At 42.7% G+C, this 27,087-nt stretch overlaps 1 protein-coding gene across 9 annotated transcripts in view; it reads right to left on the reverse strand.

The window, feature by feature from the left end:
* Nucleotides 1–14,083: 14,083 nt before the first annotated feature.
* Nucleotides 14,084–27,087, reverse strand: part of znf618 (zinc finger protein 618) — a 33,595-nt gene continuing 20,591 nt past the window's right edge. For 6 of the 9 annotated variants that reach the window (XM_078793964.1, XM_078793961.1, XM_078793960.1 and 3 more), the window contains 9 exons: nt 25,900–25,989; nt 25,441–25,530; nt 23,687–23,764; nt 23,334–23,378; nt 21,744–21,821; nt 21,075–21,236; nt 18,761–19,860; nt 18,035–18,514; nt 14,084–14,181 (listed from right to left, as the gene is read on the reverse strand). In XM_078793964.1, coding sequence (XP_078650090.1) covers nt 14,098–14,181; nt 18,035–18,514; nt 18,761–19,860; nt 21,075–21,236; nt 21,744–21,821; nt 23,334–23,378; nt 23,687–23,764; nt 25,441–25,530; nt 25,900–25,989 — 2,207 coding nt within the window. In that variant the 3' untranslated portion in view covers nt 14,084–14,097. Of the gene's footprint in view, nt 14,182–14,412; nt 18,515–18,760; nt 19,861–21,074; nt 21,237–21,743; nt 21,822–23,333; nt 23,379–23,686; nt 23,765–25,440; nt 25,531–25,899; nt 25,990–27,087 lie in introns of those variants that run through there. The other 3 variants (XM_078793959.1, XM_078793965.1, XM_078793962.1) reach the window with 2 other exon arrangements.

A 27,087-nucleotide genomic window follows, 5' to 3' on the forward strand; every position in this document is an offset into this window, starting at 1 on the left:
GTGTGTATTGTGAAAGAACAACTCATGTTTCAAATGTTCCGGGTCTGTGTGTGTGTGTGCACGTGCGCGCGCGCCTGTGTGTGTGTGTGTGTGTGTGTGGTTTTATTCCCCCCTTCCATTCCTCAAAGTGGGAAGTCACACGCAGACACGCACGCTTGCACAGACACACACGCGCACACTCAGGCAGGCAGGCAGGCAGGCAGGCAGGCAGGCAGGTAACTACTGTCCACTGCATGCTGAGATATGGTGATGTTTACTCTGTAGGCGTGTGTGTTGCATCCCCCTAGTGGTTACAACCTGAACTTCCTTCAGTAAAAAAAAAAAACATTCAATTTCTCTACCATGAATACTCACATTTCCCTCTTTTTAAAAATTGGATTTTAGACACTTTTGCAAAGATTAGTGATTAGTATAAGAATAGTGCAAAAGTCTCAGTCCACCGCTGTTGTTTATTTAATAGTGCTACAGTGTATTACTTCTTTATTAGTGCTACAGTATATTACTTCTTTAATAGTGCTACAGTATATTACTTCTTTATTAGTGCTACAGTATATTACTTCTTTAATAGTGCTACAGTATATTACATATTTAATAGTACTACAGTATATTACCAATACAAAGTGGAATCATTTTAGAATACAAAGGTCTCACTTGACCATAAGAGACACAAATATAGAGTAGTTATTGAGGAACTAATGAAGAAAAGAGTAGTTACTGAGGAAGTAATAAAGAGCTAACTACAGTAATGAGTGGTGGTTATTTTAGGTAGGTTTGTTGCTCATTCACTTAAAAGTCATTTTGGGTACCTTACTGTGAAGTCATTTTGGGTACTTTACTGTGAATTCATTTTGGGTACCTTATTGTGAAGTCATTTCAGGTACCTTATTGTGAAGTATTTCGGGTACCTTACTGTAAAGTCATTTTGGGTACCTTATTGTGAAATCATTTTGGGTACTTTACTGTGAATTCATTTTGGGTACCTTATTGTAAAGTAATTTTGGGTACCGTACTGTAAAGTCTTACCAATACAACTAAGGGCTGCAACTAACGATTATTTTCTTAGTCGATCAAACTGAAGCTCGATTCCTAACCAACCACAAACAGTTGGTGGTTCGGTCCGCCACATATGAGAAAAGATGCAAACATGTCTATCAATGTCTTCATGATGTCTGTGACCGAAAAAAACCAGATGAATCGCATAATCGATTAATCATTGATTAACTGATTAGCGCCTGTTAATGGAACTAATCCATTGTGTGGTCAAACTGTTGCCATCACAGAAGAAATAAGTCATGTTTGAGAATGTAAAAGCATGAAATGTTTCATCACACGTATGAAGTCTTAACTTACCTTAACTTAGCTTAGCTTAAAACCTTTGTTGGGGACGGCACTTGCGACCCTTTTGGAATAAGTGCTGCAGAAAAACAGAGAAAGAGGACAGGATACACAAAGTCAATCCTTCACAATATGATCAATATGACCAATGGATGCAACGCGATACGAAGGTTGTAGCTTTATCGACACAGATGTTATGTTTGGTGTCTTTTCCACAGCCTTTAATGTCCAATGGCGGTATCTGGAAAGACGCTACATGTAGTACATCACGAAAGACACGTCTGTCAAATTTGAGCAAAATCATGGCCACCATCAAGTACAAAGACTCATCAACTAATTTGTCCACCAGCCATTGAGAAGAATTTGAGGATGTGTGTGCTACATCCATGCTAGCTCGTCTTCCACAGCATTTTGCCCACAACCCAGTGGGAGCGCTGCAGATGTCATTTCCAGTTACATGGCTTTAGTGTCTTTCCACTGACTTTACATATAGTGTCTTTCCATAGCCGTCCCACGTCTTTCCACGGAGACCGTCGTGTGGAATGTGTCTTGCTGCCGTTTGTGTGCAAATTGTGTTGCCACCTACCATGAAGGCAAGAGGGAACAAACAGTCAAATATTTACCTTCTTCCTTTCTTGCCTTGTTGTGACTTTGGCCCACATATTTCCCTTTTGTGTCTTCAGCTAGGGTGGGTGGATGGCGGGTCGTCCTGGGCGGAGAGAGGGGGGGTGTGACATATTGACATATTTAGAAGGTATCTGACCTTGGAAAGGAGAAGCCTACTGAGCTGGTTTTCTTGGGTTAAGATCTCATGATCTTGTGCGAGTGTATGAGATGTTAAGTGATGATTGTCATGCAAGGAGATGGTTTAGCTTTGCAACCAGCCTTGACCGCTAAAATGGCGTCATTCCATAAGATGATCCCGGTTATTTTATTTTAAGACATTGACAGTCCAAGGTGGGGGCAACACTTTTAACCTAAAGACCTACAAGTGTTCAAGGCCACGAAAGCCAAGAAAGCAGCCATCCTGCTTCTGGAGAAGCCGCTGTGGTTAAGACCCGTGATGCGGTCATTGCTCTCACTTGGTGTTTAGAGGAAAGTGCTTGCGGCGGCACGGTCCCAATAATCCCACTGCGTCATCCCAGCGAGCCACTGTGAAGCAGCAGCAGATAAATAGGGAAAAAAAACACGCTCCCATAATCCATTAATACACTGAGCTTAATCTGTGACTGTTTTAAAAGCGCAAGCCTAAATGCTTTTCCCTCCTTTTTTTTTTTTTTTTTAATTGTGGATGATCTTCCAAGATTTACTCCCAAATGTCAACAAAGTTAAAGAAGAGCGGTGGTGAATATTGAATATTTGTGTAGGAATTCCATGAGGGCTGCCAGGACCTTGCAAGGGCTCCTCTTTCTAAACGTAATACCCATTGAGAATAACCCATTAAAGCTCTTAAGAATATAATCCCACCTACAAACTCATCGCCGGCTCAAAATTTAGCCATTCCGTGAAAACTGTCACGCAGGACCACATTTTTTTTTCTTTTCTTTGGACATTTTTTTGCTGAAAAGAAACCACTTAGCGCTCTCCCCGAGCACCGCAGAGGTGTTGTTTGTTACTTTTAATCAAATGCCGAAAGATTACGGAAAATGTATACATTCGCATAAATCGGGTTTAATCTTTTCTAATGCTTTGGACAGCTGTCATTTTTTTATGCGCTTAGCATGAAAGGGCAGCCAGTTGAGACGTAACACGAGTATTTATATACTCGTATACACGCCGGATGGGCCAAAGAAGAGCAGTGATGCTACATAACGCGTCCCGCCGAGGTGTCCTGCTTTGAGGTGCCCTCAAGAAAGAAAATGAACAGATTCCTCCAATTATCCAAGTGGCCGACACGTCGAGTGGCCGATAGCAAAACTACGGATTTGCTAACACATTTCATCAAAACAAAATTAGGGAATGGTGACGCATGCAACGAGCGTTTGCTTGCCGTCTAATGGAAAATTTAAATAATCCAAATGATTTTCAGTTTTTTTGCATGGTGGTTTGGTTCTGAAAACAATCAAAATGATGGAGAAAAGTTGGACGATTCCTGACTAGAAGATTTTCAATTGGCGTTCCTTGGTTGTCTAATAGAAAGCACATCTTTCCAAAACGTTGCAGAGTTACCGTGTTTGTGTTAAAAGTAGATGAAGTACATGCTAGCACGTCTTGCGGAAAGAAGACAGTTCCTCATTCACTTAAAAGTCATTTCGAGTATAACTGTAGTAATTTCTGGTCCCTTACTGTAAAGTAATTTTGGGTACCAAACTGTAAAGTAATTTTGGGTACCAAACTGCAAAGTAATTTTGGGGTACCTTACTGTAAAGACATTTTGGGAACCTTACTGCAAAGTCATTTGGGGTACTTTAGTGCAAAGTCATTTGGGGTACCAAACTGCAAAGTAATTTTGGGTACCAAACTGCAAAGTAATTTTGGGTACCAAACTGTAAAGTAATTTTGTGTACCTTACTGTAAAGTAATTTGGGTACCTTGCTGTAATGTAATTTGGGGTACCTTACTGTAAAGTTCCTCATTCTCTTAAAAGTCATTTCGAGTATCACTGTAGTAATTTCTGGTCCCTTACTGTAAAGTAATTTTGGGGTACCAAACTGCAAAGTCATTTTGGGGTACCAAACTGCAAAGACATTTTGGGGACCTTACTGCAAAGACATTTGGGGTACCTTACTGTAGACATTTTGGGAACCTTACTGTAAAGTCATTTGGGGTACTTTACTGCAAAGTAATTTGGGGTACCGAACTGCAAAGTCATTTGGGGTACCAAACTGCAAAGTAATTTCAATTGGCATTACTGTAAAGTAATTTTGGGTACCTTACTGTAAAGTAATTCGGGGTACCTTACTGTAAAGTCATTTGGGGTACCAAACTGCAAAGTCATTTTGGGTACCTTACTGTAAAGTAATTCGGGGTACCTTACTGTAAAGTCATTTGGGGTACCAAACTGCAAAGTCATTTTGGGTACCTTACTGCAAAGTCATTTTGGGTACCTTACTGCAAAGTCATTTTGGGTACCTTACTGCAAAGTCATTTTGGGTACCTTATTGTAAAGTAATTCGGGGTACCTTACTGTAAAGTCATTTGGGGTACCAAACTGCAAAGTCATTTTGGGTACCTTACTGCAAAGTCATTTTGGGTACCTTATTGTAAAGTAATTTGGTGTACCTTACTGTAAAGTAATTTGGGGTACCTTACTGTGAAGTCATTTGGGGTACCTTACTGTGAAGTCATTTGGGGTACCTTACTGTGAAGTCATTTGGGGTACCTTACTGTAAAGTAATTTGTGGTACCAAACTGCAAAGTAATTTGGGGTACTTATTGTAAAGTCATTCTGGGTACCCCACTGTGAAGTCATTTGGGGTACCTTACTGTAAAGTCTTTTGGGTACCTTATTGTGAAGTCATTTTGGGGTACCTTACTGTAAAGTCTTACCAATACAACTTGGGGTTGCAACTAAGGATTATTTTCCAACCAACACAGCTCATCTGCTCTAACGCTACGGACACAAAGAAGGCGGCTACCAGAAGGTATGAAGAGCGTATTCAAGGATGGATGCAATAACCTGCCATGTGCAACGTACATCACAGGGAGGAGAACAACACATCATCTCCCATTCTGGACTTGACTGATGTCTCCCATGAGCGTTCCCATCACCGCGCCATGATATATTACATTTTACTTTTCTGTATTTCATCCCTGCACCCCGTACCTCACCCCGGTCAGCCACTTGATCTTCCCCCGGTCCACGTGCTCCATCATTCATTCATCCGTCATAGCTTCCAGCTGCGGAGCAATAGACGGCGACCGAGGGGGCAGGATGCCACTGTTGTTATTTGAGCAGCACTCCAGCCGCGGAGGCGGGACGCAGGACGCGGGAGATGCAACCCAAAACTTTGGGGTCTCGAGTGTGTCAGACGTTATACCAGGTTTGTTTTGCTTTTTCTTTGTTTTTTTTGGAAGGCCACATTGTCAGGAGACGGGACGACCTGGGTTGGAATCTCCACTCTGGCATCTCTGGGTGGAGTTTGGGAACGGTTGTTTGTCTACTATATGTGCCCTGGGATTGGCTGGCCACCAGTCCAGGGTGGACCCCGCCTCTCCCCCCCAAGTCAGTTGGGATAGGCGGCATAGAAGATGGATGGATGGAAGAATTAGCGGCAACATGTGTTAGCGTTACAACTTTGCCATTCATCTTTAAAAGCTCGGACTGCCTGTTTTTTATTTTACTCTTCTTTTTACACTTACACGACCAGGATGTTACTTCCATTGCTTTCATTATTTCTGGGGTAAAATTATTTCAGGTTTGGTACCGTAAGAGTGGTTAGCGTCATTCTACACTTTTATGTTAAGAAGTGAAGTTTTACATTTGACCTTTACCAGGTTAGCATTGTTGTGGCATATATCCTAATAAGGAGGTCAGAGCAGGTTTCTATCGGCATACTGTCTGATGGAAATGGAGGCTTAGCTTCTTTTTACACTACACAGTAGATGAATCCCTTGTTTATTGCTTCCAGACCAACTGTGATCAGCAAAAGTAGGATTTATAAATCATTATTTCTGTAGTTAAAGTAGTTTATAACCTTCTAAATACATCTTTTAAAATTATTAGAGCCCTCTAAACATGACCTATTAGATGGTGATAGATGGATGGATGGATGGATGGATGGATAGATGGATAACACAGCAGTGAAATTGCCAACGAAATGTTGTTGCCTGGCTCCCGTATAATAACAAATAATGTTATTATTATCGAATAAATAGATGACATCAAATATGAACAATGTACAGCGTAAACAGTAATTTACAAATAATTAAAATAATTTAGAATAAATAATAATAATAATACGATTTAAGGCATAAATAAGGCTCGGGCTCACGTGTGTTGCTGTAATGTGTTCCCTCGGGGAGCTGAGCAGGGGGCGGGCAGGAAGTGGTGTCGGGGGTTCAGTGTTGAATTTTACCTTGGTAGGGGTTACAGCCTTATCAGGGATTTTTATTAGGGATCATCCAAACAATAACAACCTAAAAATAGCCATAAAAGTCTGGTGTCTGAATCTGCTACTGCAGAGCGCGAATGGAAGCTAGCTGCTTTAGCCTTTGGGTGACGACAACTTCCTTCATGACTAGTACAGGCGTTACAGTTGGGGAGATTTAGTTTGCCAGATTGTTACCAATAAATGCACGTGCTGTACCATTTGAGGCAAGTGTATTTCATGATGTGGATTAAGCTTTGTAGACATTTTATTTGTTTATATCGTCATCGTGATGCATACTAAAATATATCCTGATACACGGTAAGGTCCTTATTATTCACAGTGTCTTTGAATGCACCTTCTGAATGCCTTATATTTGTGTTTTAGCTAATGTACATTGGCGAGGGATAACTGTGTCCGTAACAATAACATCCTAAATAAAAGAAGACTTGAAGGTTTCCCGATGCCGACAGTTCGATCCCATCGTCATTAGTTCCGACAGAAGGTGCGCTTCTTTTCGGGATAACGTTATGCCTTTGCCATGTTTTATTTCATAGCCAAGCCCTTGCATGACAGGTAAGAATGCTGATTGAAGATGTGACAGTTCCATTTTGCTAATTGGAACACGCCGACCAATTAGGATGTTGAAGTCCCAGAACGGATGGTGTTTGACTTTGGAGCTTCCACTGTATAACGTCAGGTGATAAATGAGTCAAAATCTTTCATTTCCTTTCACACTAGAGTTTAAGAGGTATTTTCCAGTGAATGAGTATTTTTGTGCTGGTTCATTACGAAAATGAATGAGCTCACAAAGTTTATGGCCACTCCCGCATGGTTAAGTAATATAGACGAAAGCATTAAGGTGCCAGTCTTTATGGGACTTTTTGAGAAGATCAATTGTTTTTTCAAAAAAGGAGAAAGTGTGATGAATTAGTTGAGCGGCTCGAAGGCCTCAAAGTTGCCGTCATCCCCACATCCTGGAATTTGGCTGCTGTCGCGAGGCGTGTAGTAAATAATATTAATCCATTATGGGTCCCCCGACCACAACCAAGGCTGTTTGGCCCTCCTTGTCATTCTGCTGCTTGTGGGGAAGAATTATATGTGCCGAGTACGACGCAGTCAGCACACCGCTGCTCACGACCACTACTGCCCCTCCGTCTAGACGTTAGGAAAGGTCCATATGGAGATGTTTAAAGCGCTCATTAGCCAGCCTACTTGAAATACACTTGCAGTGACGCTTGTCCATAAAAACACAAAGCCGAGTGGTTTGTGCAGCCGTATTAACCAGGTTGAGGCATCCAGGACTGACAAGCATTTGGCACCAGGCTGCGGCGTTGCCAAGCATGGGCTGGAGGAACACGCTTTCCGAGGAAAGAAATGATTCCCTTGGAAGATTTTTTTGGAGCTCGTCTGATCCATCTGGGTGAGGACGAGTGGAAAGTGTCTGCTAAGGTGAATGGGATACGGCCCATTGGAAGAACACACAAAAAAGTTGGGTCACGGTCGACCAAAAGGGAGGGAAAGCATTTCCGCTTTGTTGCTACCGCATTGTCCTTTTCCAGAAAACTACAGCTAGCTTGACTTTACCCAATGGCTGCATCTTCATTCTAGTCCTCAACATTTGGAACTTCTCACCTCAAGTCAAGTCAAGGTCCTGAATCACAAAAGAGCCTCGAAGTGCTTAACAAGCAGGCAGCGATAGATGATAGACGATCATAGACCATAGAGGATGATAGACGATGATAAACTATAGAGGATGATAGATGATGATAGACCATAGACAACCATAGATGATGATAGACCATAGACCGTAGACGATGATAGACAATGATAGACCATAGAGGATGATAGACCATAGACCATGATAGACAATGATAGACCATAGACGGCCATAGAGGATGATAGACCATAGACCATGATAGACCATAGATTATGATAGACCATAGACGGCCATAGAGGATGATAGACCATAGACCATGATAGACCATAGATTATGATAGACCATAGACGACCATAGACGATGATAGACCATAGACCGTAGACGATGATAGACTGTAGACAATAGAGGATGATAGACCATAGACCATGATAGACCATAGACGACCATAGACGATGATAGACCATAGACCGTAGACGATGATAGACCATAGACAATAGACAATGATAGACCATAGACCATGACAGACCATAGACAATGATAGACCATAGACCATAGAGGATGATAGACCATAGACCATGATAGACCATAGATTATGATAGACCATAGACGACCATAGACCGTACACGATGATAGACTGTAGACAATAGAGGATGATAGACCATAGACCATGATAGACCATAGATGATGATAGACCATAGACGACCATAGACGATGATAGACCATAGACCGTAGACGATGATAGACCATAGACAATAGACAATGATAGACCATAGACCATGATAGACCATAGACCATGATAGACGATGATAGACCATGATAGACGATGATAGACCATAGAGGATGATAGACCATAGAACATAGACGATAGACCATAGACGATGATAGACCATGATAAACGATGATAGACCATGATAAATGATGATAGACCATAGACCATAGACAATGATAGACCATGATAAACAATGATAGACCATAGACCATGACAGACCATGATAAACGATGAGAGACCATAGACCATAGACGATGATAGACCATGATAAACGATGATAGACCATAGACAACGTCCCCTAATCCGGGCAAAGAAAAACTTAAAACCCATTTACCAAATGCCTGGTTCCCTCTTAACTCCATCTATGTAGTTTTTAATTAATTTTATTTCATTTAAAACTCCATGATTGGAGAACCCACAATGCAAACTCCTGACAAAGTCGTTTTGTCATGCATAATTATGACGTTTGTCTTTTGATTTCTAACTTCAATTATCAGACTTCATTTGTATTCCATCGTCATCATATACCTTGACACACGAGAGCTACGAAAATGTGACAGTCGTGTAAACGTGATTCTTTTTGAAAATCTCGATATTCAATTTCGTTTTTCTATCTTGGCTTCCCTGGAGACTTATTTGTAATGTTCCGTCTACCTCCACAAACATAACAACGGCCTTTTTTATTTCTTAATACATCAACTTACTTCTCATGATTCGGATTTGTAAACTTAAAGTTTCATTTGACGTCCCGTCTACTCCTGACAGACTAACATGTTGATACAGAAATGGTGGCTGGCGTGAGATGTCACCAGCGTTAAAAATAGAACAAGAACGTCATGTGCCGGCTGAATGTTTGCCGACCCATCCCAACATAAGAACTCGGTGACCAATTCAAACGCCTCTCTCCTATTGAAGCGAGCCGTATTGCTCAATGCCGCAACAAAAGCATATTTACACCAAACCTTGATCACGCCTGTGATTCAGAGCGGCTTGTTTGAAGGGGCCGAACATGGATGCTGATGGATGTCACCTGACCGCAGCCGGAGCCAGATGCAAGTCAAATCTGGGGAGGGACGTAAATAAACGCTGTTGAACTTGCTAGCAGAAAAATGTACTTGTACTGTAAAAAAACATGCAAGCTAGCGTCATTGGTGACCCCAAATTGGGGGCGAGTGTGGCTGTTTGTGCCCTGTGATTGGCTGGCGACCAGTCCAGGGTGAACCCCGCCTACCGCCCAGGCTCGGCACAACCCCGCGACCCTAGTGAGGATAGGCGGCATAGAAAATGGATGGATGGATAGTCAGGACGTTTTCTTATAATATGAGGGGAGGGGCTATATAGAGGTGATCATTAAACAGAGTAACATACTCACTTAAGTTAACCCATCACATAAATCAACAATTAAGAGTTAAAAATAACACGTAAGCTAAAAAAATGCTATTTGAAAATGCCTGCAAGGCATGCTGGGTAGTCCAGCTGCAACCACAATATGATGAAACATTGGGTATTGAGTATTACTTTTTTGACTACCTCAATATTTTGCCATCATCATGGCAATACGGCTAAATGTCAGAGAAAGACTACCACAAGCTACCCAGCATGCCTTGCGGCAAGACTACAGTACATGGGTGTTTTGGATGAGTGTGTGTATGCCCACATGGTGCAGTAGGTGGGTTACCGACTCTTTTGGCCCCACAGTGGCGTCATGTCATGTCATGTCATGTCGCCGGCTACACTTTCCGTGGTAAAGGTTTATAACAAAGAATTTGGAAACGCCTAAACGCTTGGTTTGCCCACCCCCGGTCTAGAAGAACGCGTCCAACAAACAACACAACGCAAAGAACCGATCCACTTATGCGGGCGTGTGGTAAATACTCCAAGCCGATTGTGTCAACAACATGGTATGTGTTGTTGACACAGCGCGTCGCGTAGCTGTAACGTATATATGAAAGCGCAGGACGGGGGGGGCGAGGAGGGCGTAATGCGTTTAGCGCCATGCTTAAAAGTCAGTATAAGCTGGAAAACACATGCTGCGGCATAAGTAAACAATGCAGATGAGCAAACAATGGACGCATGCTGATTCGCAGCCGACAATGCAACGCCGCACCTTAATGTGTCTGAGCCAAACAATGCGGAAGCCGATTATGCAAATTGGGGTTATGGGGGGCATTGCAATGTAACAATGGCGCCAAAGTTGATGGAGCTGCATTGTATGTGTGTGTGTGTGTGTTGGCGTGTGTCCCTCGGGGACCTCCCCAAACATTTCTATCCTATAGTTTCAACGCCGAGGCCTCATTATAGCGGCTGGCGTCCATCAGAAGGCAAAGGGTCATGCGGATCAATAACCTGATCAATCAGCTGATCTTTTAGAAAAAAAGGGGGAAATCATTAGCGTTTTGAAGGGCATTATCAAGGATGCAGATGATGTGGAGCACCTGGACCGCTTCGGAGACAACACCTCTTATTCAGGCGTTGCCACAGAGACCAAACACAACGGAATACATCAAATAGTTCGGCTAACTTCCATTTGGCTATAAATCATCCCATGTATCCAAATTGCAAGCTCATTCCCTTTATAGGCTTTGGAAGGATTGAAATGATCCATTAGCTCTAATTATCGCGGCTAATAAATGGCTCATTTTTCAGCATCCTATCAAATCAAAATTGCCCAATTGGCCCCCGTGCCAGGGAGTTATTCTCCCACAGGAGTAGCCTTTGCCAAAAGTAGCTACAAATCACGGAAAATGACATGAGAGAATATAGAAGAGAAAACGGCCGTGGATGGTAAATCATTTCATTTCGATGAAAGATGACTCGTTTTTTTTTTAGTATTCATATTCCTTTATACGTTCTTGTATCCCACAATGCATTTGTACCACGTTGGCCGAAATGTTAGTATTTATTTCCTTCAAGCAAGATAGGTGGCGCTCTATTCCGTGTCTGGACTCTAGACATTTCTACATGTAAAGCCAACAACGACACCGAACTGACGCCATGCAGGTCAGAGCTTTTCTTCTCGTCACTCTCACACAGTGCGACTCAATGATATCCTTGGGATGCTTTTTTTTTTTTTTAAGTTATTTGTATTCAGTCATAGCAGAGCAGAACAATGGTGCCAGTGCCGAGTAAAATAAAGTACGGGGGGTGGGGGGGGGGTGATTTATTGTCACAGCGGTGCACCCCCGGCAGAGTTGTACTGTACTATATTTTTTAAAATAAAAAAACATGAAATAGAGGAACAACAGGATGAACAGACGAGGAAGAGACTTTAACTTTCAACATTCATTCATTCATTTTCTACCGCTTTTTCCTCACGAGGGTCGCGGGGGGTGCTGGAGCCTATCCCAGCTGTCTTCGGGCGAGAGGCGGGGTACACCCTGGACTGGTCGCCAGCCAATCACAGGGCACATATAGACAAACAACCATTCACACTCACATTCATACCTATGGACAATTTGGAGTGGCCAATTAACCTAGCATGTTTTTGGAATGTGGGAGGAAACCGGAGTACCCGGAGAAAACCCACGCATGCACGGGGAGAACATGCAAACTCTCAGCAAGAGAGAGTGCTGCCAATGTGTGTGTGTGTGTGTGTGTGTGTGTGAACACACCATCCTAAATCCAAGAGTGGCCAACCCAAGCGCTATTTCAGCCGGCACGGAGCATCCGGATCATGACAGCGATGAATAAATGATGACAGTGAGATTTGCGGGACTGTTTATAATTTAACCTTGACCTCCTTTTACGCGGAATAACCACCCTTCCTGGAGTCACTTTTTCACACTTTGTCACATAACGCGATATGAAATATTTAAAAGGCCTCGGAAAGTCCCCATCATTGGCCTCACCTGTGTGCCTTCATGCAATAAATCCAATTGTACTGTCAAAGCTAAAAGCGCTGGAAACGCGCCACTTCCTGTCTCGAGTTTTCATTAACTCCGCAATCATCACACAGCAGCTTGATTTACGTCTGCATACGCTGTAAAAAGGTAGATTGGACTACTCGCTCATGCATGAGTCCAACACATCTGTGGTCTCCGTACCGCTATTACAACATTGGTTGTGTTGCTGCTGTGGGGTGTCTTGTATACCTTTAATATGATGGCTGCACCTCACGGGGGGTCTTCAGGCTGCAGATGAGACCTGGCATCCTAAAAAAAAGTAGAAGAAATACATGCAGTATTACCTTAGAAGATGCAAAGGGAAGTACTTCATTACACAATATTATCTGCATTCACTCATTGGCCTTACTGGCTTTCATATATACATAGGGGGCGGTGGGGGGGGGCTGCCAGATGCATGCAGGCGGGGGACAGGCCTGTAAGGTCACAGCCTAGGTGGAGTGTTAGCGGGAACGACACCTGATGGCGGCCCCGGCGGATGCGCCCTGGCACTTCTGTACGTTCGTGTCACTCCCGATAAGAGTCAGCTCCTCCATACAGGAAGGAGGAGAAAGAGGAGGACACTTCCTTCCGCCCGTCTTTGCTCAGTGAGCAGACGAGGTAGGACAGACGGGGCGGCCGCTGGGCAGGTAGCAGTGAAGGTGGCGCAAGGGGGAAACACGGGGGCTCCTCTTCGTTAGAGCAGGCAAGGCACCGAGACCCTCACAGCGAGCTAATCCTAGTTCCCCTCTCTTCAAACAGTTATGGCTTCCATGCATAAGAAATCTATCTTTATGTATTTGATCTGTAAATCTGTACCATCCTAGGATAAGGAGACACTGCCATCTGGTGGTCGTGTAGAGTACACATAGGGAGCCAATTCCAGGTTTTAGCACTCACACTTAGGATTTTTAACAGGAGGCGGCACAGCGGTCGAGTGGTTAGCGCGAAGACCTCACAGCTAGGAGACTAGGAGTTCAATTCCACCCTCGGCCATCTCTGTGTGGAGTTTGCATGTTCTCCCCGTGCATGCGTGGGTTTTCTCCGGGTACTCCGATTTCCTCCCACATTCCAAAAACATGCTAGGTTAATTGGTGACTCCAAATTGTCCATAGGTATGAATGTGAGTGTGAATGGTTGTTTGTCTATATGTGCCCTGTGATTGGCTGGCCACCAGTCCAGGGTGTACCTCGCCTCTCGCCCGAAGACAGCTGGGATAGGCTCCAGCACCCACCGCGAACCTTGTGAGAAAAAAGCGGTAGAAAATGAATGAATGAATGAATTTAACAGGAAAAACATCTTCACACTTCATACCTTCAATTGAAAAATAATACCCCCAAAATGTTATAAAAAATATGCATATCAGTTAAAAATCCATCAAATATAATACAATTAAAAATCATGTTTTACCTTTTGGAATGATCATGATGAGGCGCTGGGATGAGGGTTGGGGGTACTTCTGGATTCTGGAACTCCACTTTGGTTAACTTGGTAAAACACCCGCAACTGGAAAAGGGTGACAATGCAGGGGAGTACAGCAGCATGATTCTCTGTATATTTAAATACACACACAAAGTTTTTCAACTGAAATGGGAATCATTACAACAATCATATATTTATATATATATTAGAAATTGCCAAAAAGGTAGTATGCCAAATGTGTAGTGTTCCTCCAAACTGGCAAACAATTGCTATCTGAAAACTAGTAGTTCCCAGATCCATACACAACACTTGTGACACAGATTAGGAGTTTATTCACACATCAAATACTACAAGTGGGTAATGTAGTCCAGAAACCTTTGAACAGCGCTGCCATTAAAATGAAAAACAAAAAGAAGACACAGAAACCCTTTTCTTTGCCATTATATAAAAATAGTGTTGCTACAAAAGTATAAATTAGGCCTACTAATAAGACAACTCAGATTGGAATCTACACAGGAGTGGCAAAAAGTGCGATTAAAAAATAATAATAATAAAGACATGGATCAAAGATGTGGCATTGAACAGTAGAAAAGGAAGCGATGCTTGCAAATTAGAATGAAAGCAACACACGTTCTTAACCTGATTGGATAATGCAAGGATGAGCACATCTCCATGTTAGCATACCATATTATTTTTACAATTGAAGTCTGAATAAGTTAAAATCCTGACCCGACACAGAATAAAGTTCCATCGGCTAATAACAGTATCTAAGTTGACTTTTTCTTCTATCATATCAAAAAAAATTTTTTTTTTTTTTGAAATGCTACTGTAGAAAAAAGAGGTATAATGTTATCGCAGGTGCTCCCTACTGTGTCTCTGAAATGATGGCGCCCCCCTGTGGCACAAAACAGCAGTTCTCTTCCATGTACTGTACTGTACTGTATTGTACACCACACCCCAACCCCCTCCCACAGCAGTACCTCGCCCACCCCGACCAGAGGTTCGAATTCAGTCGTCTGACATGAAAAGAAAAATAAAAGAACACTGGCTTTCAACTTGATAATAGAATCAGTACTCTTATTAATAAAAGCATGCATAATTAGCTTAAGATAGAATCGTCATCGAAGCAACGCGAGGAATGCTCGTTCTAGGGTGACGCTGTGACGTCAACAATGGCCTGTCGTCCGAGAGCAAATCCTATTTAAAACACATTTTAAAAAAAAATCCCTTCATCTATTCCTTCGAAGCGAAAAAACACACTTCTAACCCGTCGGTTTGATTTCTTTCCTATCAAACCAAACGTTTCAATATCAGCAGCACATTTTTACCCGATATCTACAAAATATTTCAACTGGCAGACTGCAATGGAAAAAGGAGCAGAATGAATATCAATACAAATAATCATGGATCAACTGGTGGAATTGAGTGAACTGAGTGGAGTGCACCATTTGGCTGCCACCAGCAGGGGCGCTGTTGGTTCGGTCTCGTGTTCGTAATGTCCTTCCATCCATCCATCCATTTTCTGTACGGCTTATTCTCACGAGGGTCGCGGGCATGCTGGAGCCTATCCCAGCCAAATAAAAATAAAACTGCATCCATTCAAATTTCTGAACATAAAATCATTACTTAATTCCCGGAGCTGATGAGGACATTTAGTCAAATGCCCCCAACCCTAATTACAAAATCAAGTTACTCACAAGGAATATGACACCATTAAAAAATAGATATATATTCAAATATTGCATGGTAGAAATCAGTGTATTTTTTTAGTAACCTACATGTTTAAAAAATATCTAAATAAAACATTCATGAATATTACAAAGAATGGATGTAAGGATGCGTGGTGTAAAGTCAATAAAATACAGGTATTTTTTTTTTACTGTCCAAATATTTTTGAGCATCACCCCTGGCCTGCTCCAATGTTAAAACAAAAGACAATTGCAGGTTAGTATCGAATTGATAAACACCACGTCATCCATGAGGGAGAAAAGAAGCACTTATCAGGTCAAAAGATTTGTCCGTGTTGCAGGTCTGCCTTTGACCACCAGAGGGCGTTGTTGAAGAGGTGATACCTTGCTTTGAAAACAGCAGAGCAACAAAGAATTGAGGTTGTTGACAAAAAAAAAGGCAATGCATGATCAAAAATGAAGGCATGTTTTTCCACGTTGGTTTGTTGGGTTTCACGCGACAAGATAAATGACATAAGGCCATCGGAACCAAATGTATCATTCAGGAGGTATTAGCCTGCAAAACACAAACTGTATATTAAAACACCAGAGAAAACAAGCCGTTTTTGTTTGTTGCAAATGCCAAGCTGCATTTTGCTGGTGGAAGTCACAGTTGGGGCGAGGGGATTGGATTGAGGTGGGCAAAAAAACGGTGAACGATTACCGGCAGGCGCAAGCGTGACGGTAAACAGTAGATTGACTGGATTCGGTTGCGTACCCTGTGTGCCACGATATCGCTTATTGCCTAAGGAAATCACCACGTGGCGTCCGTTTGATGTTAGCGACTACTAAAATGTAGTCCTACGAGTAACCGGAGAGGAGGGGGTCGACCTAAAGATCTACCATATTAACGTTAGTGCTGTTTGTCGGTAAATTATACACTGACAAATGAAGTAAGGTCCAAATTGACAGCAGGTATGTTGTTCCATGATGAACCAGCAAATACTGCTTTGTGGTTTAAATATATGAAGTACACTCGATGTTATGCAAGTACTTGCAAAAACTAAACTACAGTTGTGTCCTTTCTGTGCGAGCCAAGCGTGTGGCTAGCACATGTAGCAGCGTTAACGAAGAAAAGAACGGGACGAGGAAGCAGAAAAGGGAGTTGGTGTGTGTAAGGATGATGAAGTTTTAAATTTCCTTAGTATAGGATCGAAGTATAAAGCTTCAACCGTCCACTCTTTAAAGCAGTTATTTTCAACCACTGTGCCGCGGCACACTGGTGTGCCGTTAGGAATTATCCAATATCGTTTTTTCGTTAACATTTATTTATCATTTTCTGCAAATATTATGTAATTGTCGAGTGTCCGTGGTGTAAAGACTGGCAGAGCAATTAAATATTCGTCCGTGTGGCAACACGTAGCTGATTGCTTCGTTCCTCCAATAGAGTTAGTGATGCACGTGAGGTGGCTAATGGTGTGCCGCTAAATTTTTCCAATGTAAAAAAAACGTACCGTGGCTCAAAAAAAGGTTGAAAAACACTGCTTTAAAGTTACATTTATAACAGACAAGAGTGAAACGGCGTCCGCATGGCTCTTCCGCCCTACCCGTCCTCCCGCCAAACATCACCAGGTTCACCAACTAGTCTTCAAAGAAGGTAAAAGTGCAAAAAATGTATTCGGTCTCATCTGAGCTTATGGAATAGAACCAAGGTTAAAACTGTAGTATCGGAATTGTGTCCACAGTGTAAATCCAGTCTAAGATTGTAATGAGTGTTTGAACCCTTTTGAAGGAAAAACAACAAGTGCTTTAGCAGTCGTCGAGAAATAAAAACACATTTCGCTGCCATTAACCACAAATCTGAAAATGAAGATGCGCAAAAGGCAGTGAAAATTCAGACCCTTTTGTCGTCTACTGTATAAGCTACTGTATTTGCTCCGCCAATCTTGAGGTTTACTGCCCTTGTCGGCCATCCCGTAACAGCATGTAGCCTTTAAAGCGGTTTAGTCTTGAGGCGAGACAGTCGTCGATGTGAGCCTAATATACTGAACATCTCCGTGTGAAATGCAGAATGAGATAAGCCTTGTTGTTACAGGTGCTTGCAACCTAAAAACATCTTTTTCATCTGTCATACACATATATAAGTTTACAGTCGGTCTAAGCCTATATAAATAAAAGTCCCTGGGTGAAGGGGGAGGTGGTGAAGGTTTGGTTGGTTAGCCCATATTAGAGCGAAGGAAAATGAGTTTGTTCATCTCTTCTGCGGTTACCTGCTGCCTTCTCTTCATCGCCAGGCTCTGCTCGCACACCGTTACGCATTCGCTGCGTATGCCCACGGCGGGCACAGCCAGGAGCCACAGCGCCAGGCGAGCCAGCCTGGGGAACTTGTCACCCACTGTGGAACTCCAGTACTGGAAGAGATCGGTGGTGCCCTGGAGAAGAGGCTCTGCCAGGTACTGGAAGATCTCCTGTCGGACTTGGCTTTGACTCTCGTCGTTGGTGGACACTGTCCCCACGGAGGTGCTGCCGTTGTTGCCGGCGCCCTCCACGCGGGTTATTTTAGGCATTGGCGGGCCGTCATTGTCCCGTTCCTCTGTGCACGACCCACTGGCGCCAGATAAACCCGTGTCCTTGGTTTCAGCCGCAAGTTCACACGCTCGGGAGATGATGTCCTCGTGTTGGTAAGCCGGGACTGAGCGGAGCTTTAGCTGAGGGTCCAAGACCATTGCCACCTGGTGGGCTCGCTCCACCTGGAGATAGGACATGGTCATCATGTGTACATAACAAGGGATGGACGTGTTAAGTGATTAATCACTTTCTTAATCTTAAGATTCGTTTTCATAGTGTGTCGTTGATTTATTTAAGCAATTGAAGCCAAGTGGAGTCGACTATTTGGCTGCAACCTGCAGAGGCGCTATTGAGTCGTTCTCAACGAGCATGATGTTACAAACGCTACAAACAACATTTACAGTCATAAAAAATGAGATACACACTACCTTGAAGTTCTCCTTCAGTGCCTCTAGGAAGTAGTGACAGAGTTTGCTAGCCATGCCGGTCCCAGCCTCTCCTGCTTTGGATGTGAAAAACTTCTCCAGGCGAAGGTAGACAGGAAGCACCTGCTGCAAGGTCGGCCTCCTCTGGCTGCTCAGCTCCAGTGCCGCCAGTCGCAGCGGGGCCAGCAGACAAGTCAGCGTTCCTAACAAGTGCTTGTTGAGGCCCTGGAGAAGAGGAGCCGTAGACTTGCTGCGCCCGTAAGTCTCGCAGATCTGCTCAAAGTGAGAGTGGACCTGCAGGAGAGCTTCAGCAGTACGATCCCAGCAGGGAGGGGTGGGGCACTGGGAGGGGCTGCCCTGCGCGCCGTCCTCTGTGGAACTTGAGGAGGTGTTGGTGTACTGCTCCTCCCTGAGAGCCAGCGTCGTGGAGGAGGAGATGTCTCTGCACGTGGAGAGCAGCTCGGCCAGCTCGTGCAGCCCTCGAGCCTGGAGGCTACGCTTCCCTAGCACAGCCTGGACCACGGCACCGAGCGAGCACCCTGCGCAGCGCAAGCAGATTCGCCCACGTCCGCCGCCCCCAAGCGGGGAAGCCCCAAATCCAGCAGCCCATACCCGGGGCTCTGCCACATACACAGTGCGAATGTCTGACATGACAAACTCAGACAGGACATTCTGGACCCAGTGGTGGATCTGCTCCGGGCCCTCCCTCAGCTCCGCCTCCCTCACGCCAAGAACGTAGCGTTTCAGTCTGGAGCCCTCCACCTGGTAGGCTGTGAGAACATAGCAGGCATCCGGGCCCGACGTCTGAGAGTGGCACGTGACGGCGATGCCCAGCGAGGCATTGGAGCCGAGGGCGCACGTGACCTTGACTTTGACTTGGTTGTACATGCGAGGCAGCTGGCGCAGCGCCAAGGCACTCATGTTGCCGAGGGCATCGCGGGTGGAGTAGGCTCCGTGACGGGCTCCCGTGTCCACCAGCGTTTGCGCCAGCTTGAGGAAGTCCTTGCTGTTCAGCACGTTGAGCATGCTGAGATCGGAGCACATTACCCGTAAGAGACGCTCGGCCACCTGTAGTCGCTCCTTCTCAGGTAGGCCATTGTTCTCTGGACGCAAGAAAGAAATAACATTTAGAAAGGTAAAAACATCAAAAAAGAAAATAGAACAAAGAAAGCATAGATCGTACTGACACAAATTTAAAACAACCCACTACATATACCAGGCTAACCCCTTTAGTTGGTATTCAAGTAGGAGTGTAAGAAAATATTGTTTCGGCGATATATTGCGATACTTCGTTCCACGATACTGTATTGATATTAAAAAGTATGATATCGATATTTTCAGGCATTTATCATAGACTGTATATGGTATTTATTCAAGTGCAGACACGGCAAAGGTTCATTTCTGATTTTAATTTAAACCTCCGATCGTTAGGTGGCAGCACTTACGTTGTCAATTAGGCAAGGACGTTAAACGAGATTCACGAGTGAGACATCCTCACACATAAACACAGTTCCACATGGCAGAATGCCAGCACATAACAGCGGCCCCTGCGGCGTACAAGGCTGAAGTGTGGACACATTATGGATTTCTACACAAAGTAGGTTGTGCAGAAATTTACAAAACTTATGCCGTTTGTAAAATGTGTCGTGTCCGAATAAAGTATTCAGGAAACACAACAAATCTGCGAGTCCACTTAGCGAGACACCATGAGGACCTGCCGCTAACAAGCAATGCAAAGGTCCTTTTGTATACTACATATTGTCATATTGCAGGTATTTTGTTTTTCAAATTGATATCACTATTTTGTTAAATAATGGTTATTTCAAGCATCCTAAAAGGACTTTTTACTGATGTTAGTTACTTTGTTCCACAAAAATACTGTTCTGATGGTGGATAAGTCAGGGACTGTATACTCTGCATTTTTTCACACCTAATAGAATGTGAACATTTGAGCAGGATCTTGATACAATTTAATTTATTTGTTTTTTATGTTTTTTTTGTAAATTTAAAGCTGGATGTTAAAGCTTTATTTATCCAAATGCTACAAGTTTTTACAGAGGAAAGTTTGTGATACAGCACAACATACGGTTCTAATCAAATAAAAATGTGTTTAGTAAGTGCATATTGCTGGTGTAATTCAGTTTTTCCAGGAAATAATCTTAAACTCCAAGAAAAACAAAAAAAATATCGCCTTGCTAACAGTATCGTGATATATCGTATTGTGAGCCATATCGTATCGCCAGATTCTTGCCAATACACACCCCTAATTCTAAGTGACCACTGCATGCCAGTGTGTAAAATGCTTTCAAGAACGTACGGCTGATACTGTGGTTTCTCTGGGCGACACTTTGAGGTTGGATCTGCAGTTTGACTGAGGGGTGGGCGGCCTGGGCCGGGGACGCTCTCCACAGCTGCTCCTGTGGACCCGAGGCTGAGGAGATTTTTGGAGAGTCACCTTTGGTGTGGTTCTCGTTGTCGGCTGGAGTGAACACAGTAGGGGAAAAAGATCAGCTGTGACAATATCTTATTAGTCAAATAAACAATAAATCATAAAAAAAGGAGAAAGGGTGAGTGTGATGGTAGAAATAAAAGGCTAAGGATATACATGGAAAAAACGGAACTCAGGAAGGAAAATAAAAGTTAAAATTGCATTTCAAAAGCAATTCTTTTATCAATATCTAAAAACAGCAGGCGTTGGTGGTAATCATGAAGCCTGGGTGTTGAAAAACTGGCCAATCAAAGCTGCACATACAATGATTCAGCTCAAGTAAAAACGTTAACATGGTATATTACAATTCAATAATTGCACAGCTACCCTTTGTAGAACCCAAACCAGCTGCCCCCAGAAGCAGATCTGCAACAACCCCCACACAACTCAATTCAAATCAACTCCACGCCTCCAACATGCTTAACCATACAGACTTCCAAATCGATTATTTGTTTTTTCGCTGTCGAGCTCAACATGCATTTGTGGTTGTGGACTCACCAGCGTGGGACTGCATGTGCTCCAGCAGGTTGTTGTAGAACTGGAACTGGATGCCACAGGCACCACAAGTGTAGGGTTCTAAAAAATCACAAGGCCCAGAAGAGCGGTGACAAAAACGCTAGCGCTAATGCATCTCAGTCCAGCTGCCTCCATTGTGGCTCTGTGTCGTATTTGGCCAAAGAATATCAATATTACCAAGGTCTCACTGATTGCTTTTGCCATTACTTATTGGCAGACGAAAGCATCTGAATTGGAGATGCAGCTGGCAAGATTTTAAGTACTTTGCAGAGTATAAACGTTTACTTAATTCATGCCGGGGCCATATTAACTATGCGACCTCCATCCCTATCCTACTCTCTCTTAACTCTGGTTTATCCTATTGCTATAGTAACAGGGAAGTAGCCACAAAATAAAAACACATGTGAGAAATTTTCAGAAGAGCACCAGAGGGCTTCAGGGAAGGTGCAGCAGCTTGAGAAAAATTAAAGACAAATCTCCTAGAGTAACTTCAGCTACATGTTGAACAACGTCTTTCCTAAAAAGCATTTAGTATACAGTGAAGTAGAAAATAAGGTGAGGATGTAATACAAAAAGTAGCATCGAATTTGGACTTTTTTGTGCCACTGCTAACACAGTAACTAAAAATGCCTGGCAATAATAATAGTATTTTTTATTATAATGTATTAGAATTATTGTATATTGTGAGGGTTGTAAAATGAGGTAGCCCATATTTTAGGAATGAATGGTGGAGAAAAGTATAATAAAGTATTTTCAAGTCTACAATTCATATTCCAAAAGACATTATTCTAATATTTTATTTGAAAATGATTTTCATTCATTAAAATAAAGTTCTTTTTGTACACACAAGGAAGAACTTATTACATTAACTAAGCCTTGGCACAGTCAAAAAAATATCAATAATTGATAATTATTCAATATTACACTAATGTGTTTTGCCACCTTGACAACAAAGTTAAGATGTGACGTTTTGTTCCGATAGCTTAGCATATACTGACCTACATTGGACTGCTTTAGCATCTGTCATGCACAACCTTGGCCCCCCGGATCCTTCAGTTTTTCTGTATGCAGCCCACGCTGGGAAAACGTTGGATACCTCTGATATAGCAAAATAACCTTGCCCTTTTCTTTTATTCCTTCTGAAATGTACTTTATTAACATAAAAAATCCTAAATGTTTATGTTTTCAAAGGGTAAGAGCAATTAAAATAAGTGTTGACTTAACGACTAATGGGAAATATAGGTCCCAAGGGGAAACCAGTTGAGACCTCCTGATTTAGAGTGTTTAGATCAGGGGGTGGGGAGTAAAGGGGGGCCCCTGTTTTATGTTCTCTGAGGCTCACGCTTAGAAAAGCCCTGATCTAAGCGTTCTCCAAATGTACTATAAAGCTAATGTTCACCCCCTTAAATAGAAATCCTCCCAATGGTGATGAAAGCAAATGCAGCATGAGGAGAATCACAATGGCTCGCAGAGAAATAAAGGTGACATGAAATGGAGAGAGCTGCTGCATGCGCATACTGTAATTTGTTTATAGCCAAAAAGGTGGGGTCGGGGGTGGGGGGGGGGACTTACTCTGAGGTGTAGGGAAGGAAGTGGCCACCAGAGGGCTCGGAGTTCCTGCAAACAGGAGAATGGGAGTTTCAGTGCAAAGATGCAAAGTACGACTACATAAGTAGTTGTATTTGTATTTTGCTTAATTTCATTTGATTAAAAATGTGTCTGATACGACTGGCCACCATTAATGTAAACAAATAGAAATAATAGCATACAGATAATAAAGCAATAGAACCACACCCATCTGCGCCTTTTGAGGTATGAACAAAGCTGTACGTACAAACAACAGGATGCATGGGAGGCAAGAAAAAAAACTATTCAATAGACATTTTGGCAAACACAAAATGGAAATTTGGGGCCTAAAAACTCACCGCTTGAATTCTGTGAGCTGTTTGTGTCCACCAGACTCGACTGTAATGCATTCTCCACTTTCCGTCTGAAGTGACTGTCTGCGTAAATAGCAAAAAAAACAACAAGAGAATCAAATTGCAATGAGGTATATTGGGGATAATTCAAAGGGTGTTTCACTTTATAAGCCACCATGACTGTGAAGATGGGGTAAAATGTGCAATAGTCATTTTTTTAACATCATTTCAATCAATAGACGCGGCAAATCAATCATCGTCTCATCAAATGATCACATTTAAGCTCATCACACATGAGTTTAAATTGCTGCTCTTCACTCCCCGTCTTTTTGACCCACTTTTTTAAAAGACGTGCGCACGCTTTAAATAGATCTTTATGGCAAAGTGCTCATCTAGAAAAGAGTTTTGGAAGGCTGGGGCTTGTCATGTATCATAAAACAACGTCAATGACTTTGTATGACAGTTGCCGTTTGATGGTTTGTTGGTATTGAGTTTCCGTTTGTACTTTTAGTTTGTGATTTAACACAGTAAAAACAATGAAATATAGGTTACAATGGAAAAAGAAATAATCTGTTCCAGAGTCAACTTGTCACTAACATAAAACCCTAATTAACTTCACACTTTTTCTTTTTTTAAGTAACATTTTAACATACTTCAAAGTCATGCAAGTGCAAAGGTCTCACCTTTCAGCTGAAATGTATAAGATTTGTGCAACTTCAGAGAAAACTATGGTCAAATGGCGCCTTCCGAGTGTTCGCATTTTGAGGCAAAGCTACCCAGCCTGCACATCACCGGACAATTCACTTTTCACTGGGCTCCTTCATTTGCTCATTGCAATCCATCTTATTGCTAATAACGTCATGTGTCACCCTGACAGGCCCCTAGACAATTACACAAGCATGTAATTACACTAATGATAAATACCTACTTCACAATGTGTCCACAATGCAGCCCTGTCATGCTTAAATACATTGTCGAGTACTCACCACCCCCACATTGAAAAATCATAGGGGTGCCCTTTTTTTATTTTGTAAAAAGTTATATGTATTTAAAATACAGCTGTGAAATGAGTAAACATTTTAATCAAATTAGTTTTCAAATGAATGAAACATAGTAGTTTCTTTAACAGTAACAGAACATTTCAATCACACTTTATCCGCATTATCGTGAGCCGTAAAGTGTTGCGTTCAAAGACACCAAGTAACACAAGTTGAATTCACGTGTTCCGAGTGGAGATTTATTTTCTGGGATTATCGAGCATACTTCAATGCGGCAAATTGTACTTTCACAGTAACAGTTATATCAGTGAGAGATATGAATATCCATCAACCGTCTCTCTAGACCACACTTAGTAAAACAGGTGTTGTGATTTTCAGCATGTCAGTGAATGCACCTTGCTGTCATCTGTGATGTGCCGCACGACAATAAAACCCACGGGCTGCACTTTGGACACCCCTGCTGTTTGGGGGAATAATGGTTATTACAGAGAGAAAGGGAGGGTCATTTATATTCCAAATGTGGATCCAAAATCGGAGAAGTGGTTCACGTTCTGAATGAAATAATATACTACAGGTCGTACAGGCAGTCAGAGGTGCACGTCACGTAGAGACTGGCCTCAAAACTGGAACAGGCAAAATGCAACATCGACGCATACAATCGTATTCAAAAGGTCAAAATGGGTGCCGTGTATACAAAATGCATGCAGCGGCAGCTCTGATAGTGTTCTTTTGAATGCCTTAGAATAAACAATGCTTGCTTACTTTTTATCCTCTCAGTTTGGCTGTGGCCAAACTTACTCATGTCCAAGCTGCCGCACTCCTGCACCCGTGACGTCTTCAGATCAAAAGAGCCTAAGTAGGAAGAAATTCAGCACAGATTGTAATGGCCATTACATTTGAGCATAGGTTCACAAGAGTCAGGTGCGTACATATTATTTCTACACGTGTAAAGAATTGTGTTTTTGGACCAACGCAAGCCAGACCTCACTGAACTGGTAATCTGTTTTTCATGGGAGTTACTCATTACTGATTTTTTTCTTTGCTCTATTTGTTTTTTTCTTCTAAATGTGTTAGCTCACTCAACAACACACCACACACAGTCTGTATGTTTGCAGAAGAAGATGATCATCAACTTCAAAAGCCAATCAAGGTCCTCAAAAGACATGAACTGTTCAGGTTAGACATTGTTGCAATAACAGTAGAGCAAAAACATGGGCTTACTCATCGGTGTGTGAAGGGCAACATGTTCCTGGTATGGGTTGAAGTATTTGTACTGCTTCCCACAGAACTCGCAAACAAAGCTACCCGTTTCTGCAGACAACAAAACACACAGCTGGAATAAATAAAAGACAATGCCACATACAGTGAAGAAAATAAGTATTTGAACACCCTGCTATTTTGCTATTTCTCCCACTTAGAAATCATGGAGGGGTCTGAAATTTTCATCGTAGGTGCATGTCCACTGTGAGAGAGATAAACTAAAAAGAAAAATCCAGAAATCACAATGCATGATTTTTTAACAATTTATTTGTGTGATACAGCTGCTAATAAGTATTTGAACACCTGAGAAAATGAATGTTAATATTTGGTACAGTAGCCTTTGTTTGCTATTACAGAGGTCAAACGTTTCCTGTAGTTTTTCACCAGGTTTGCACACACTGCAGGAGGGATCTTGGCCCACTCCTCCACACAGATCTTCTCTAGATCAGTCAGGTTTCTGGGCTGTCGCTGAGAAACACGGAGTTTGAGCTCCCTCCAAAGATTTTCGATTGGGTTCAGGTCTGGAGACTGGCTGGGCCATGCTAGAACCTTGATATGCTTCTTACGGAGCCACTCCTTGGTTTTCCTGGCTGTGTGCTTCGGGTCGTTGTCGTGTTGGAAGACCCAGCCACGACCCATCTTCAATGCTCTGACAGAGGGAAGGAGGTTGTTCCCCAAAATCTCACAATACACGGCCCCAGTCATCCTCTCTTTAATGCAGTGCACTCGTCCTGTCCCATGTGCAGAAAAACACCCCCAAAGCATGATGCTACCACCCCCATGCTTCACAGTAGGGATGGTGTTCTTCGGATTGTACTCTTCATTCTTCCTCCAAACACGCTTATTGGAATTATGACCAAAAAGTTCTATTTTGGTCTCATCTGACCATAAAACTTTCTCCCATGACTCCTCTGTATCATCCAAATGGTCATATGCAAACTTAAGACGGGCCTTGACATGTGCTGGTTTAAGCAGGGGAACCTTTCGTGCCATGCATGATTTCACATCATGACGTCTTAGTGTATTACCTACAGTAACCTTGGAAACAGTGGTCCCAGCTCTTTTCAGGTCATTGACCAAGTCCTGTCGTGTAGTTCTGGGCTGATTCCTCACCTTTCTTAGAATCATTGAGACCCCACGAGGTGATAT

The sequence above is a fragment of the Doryrhamphus excisus genome, linkage group LG10 (genome assembly GCF_037039965.1).
Source record: "Doryrhamphus excisus strain RoL-2023G ecotype Guam linkage group LG10, RoL_Dexc_Guam_v1.1, whole genome shotgun sequence".
Lineage (NCBI taxonomy): Eukaryota > Metazoa > Chordata > Actinopteri > Syngnathiformes > Syngnathidae > Doryrhamphus > Doryrhamphus excisus.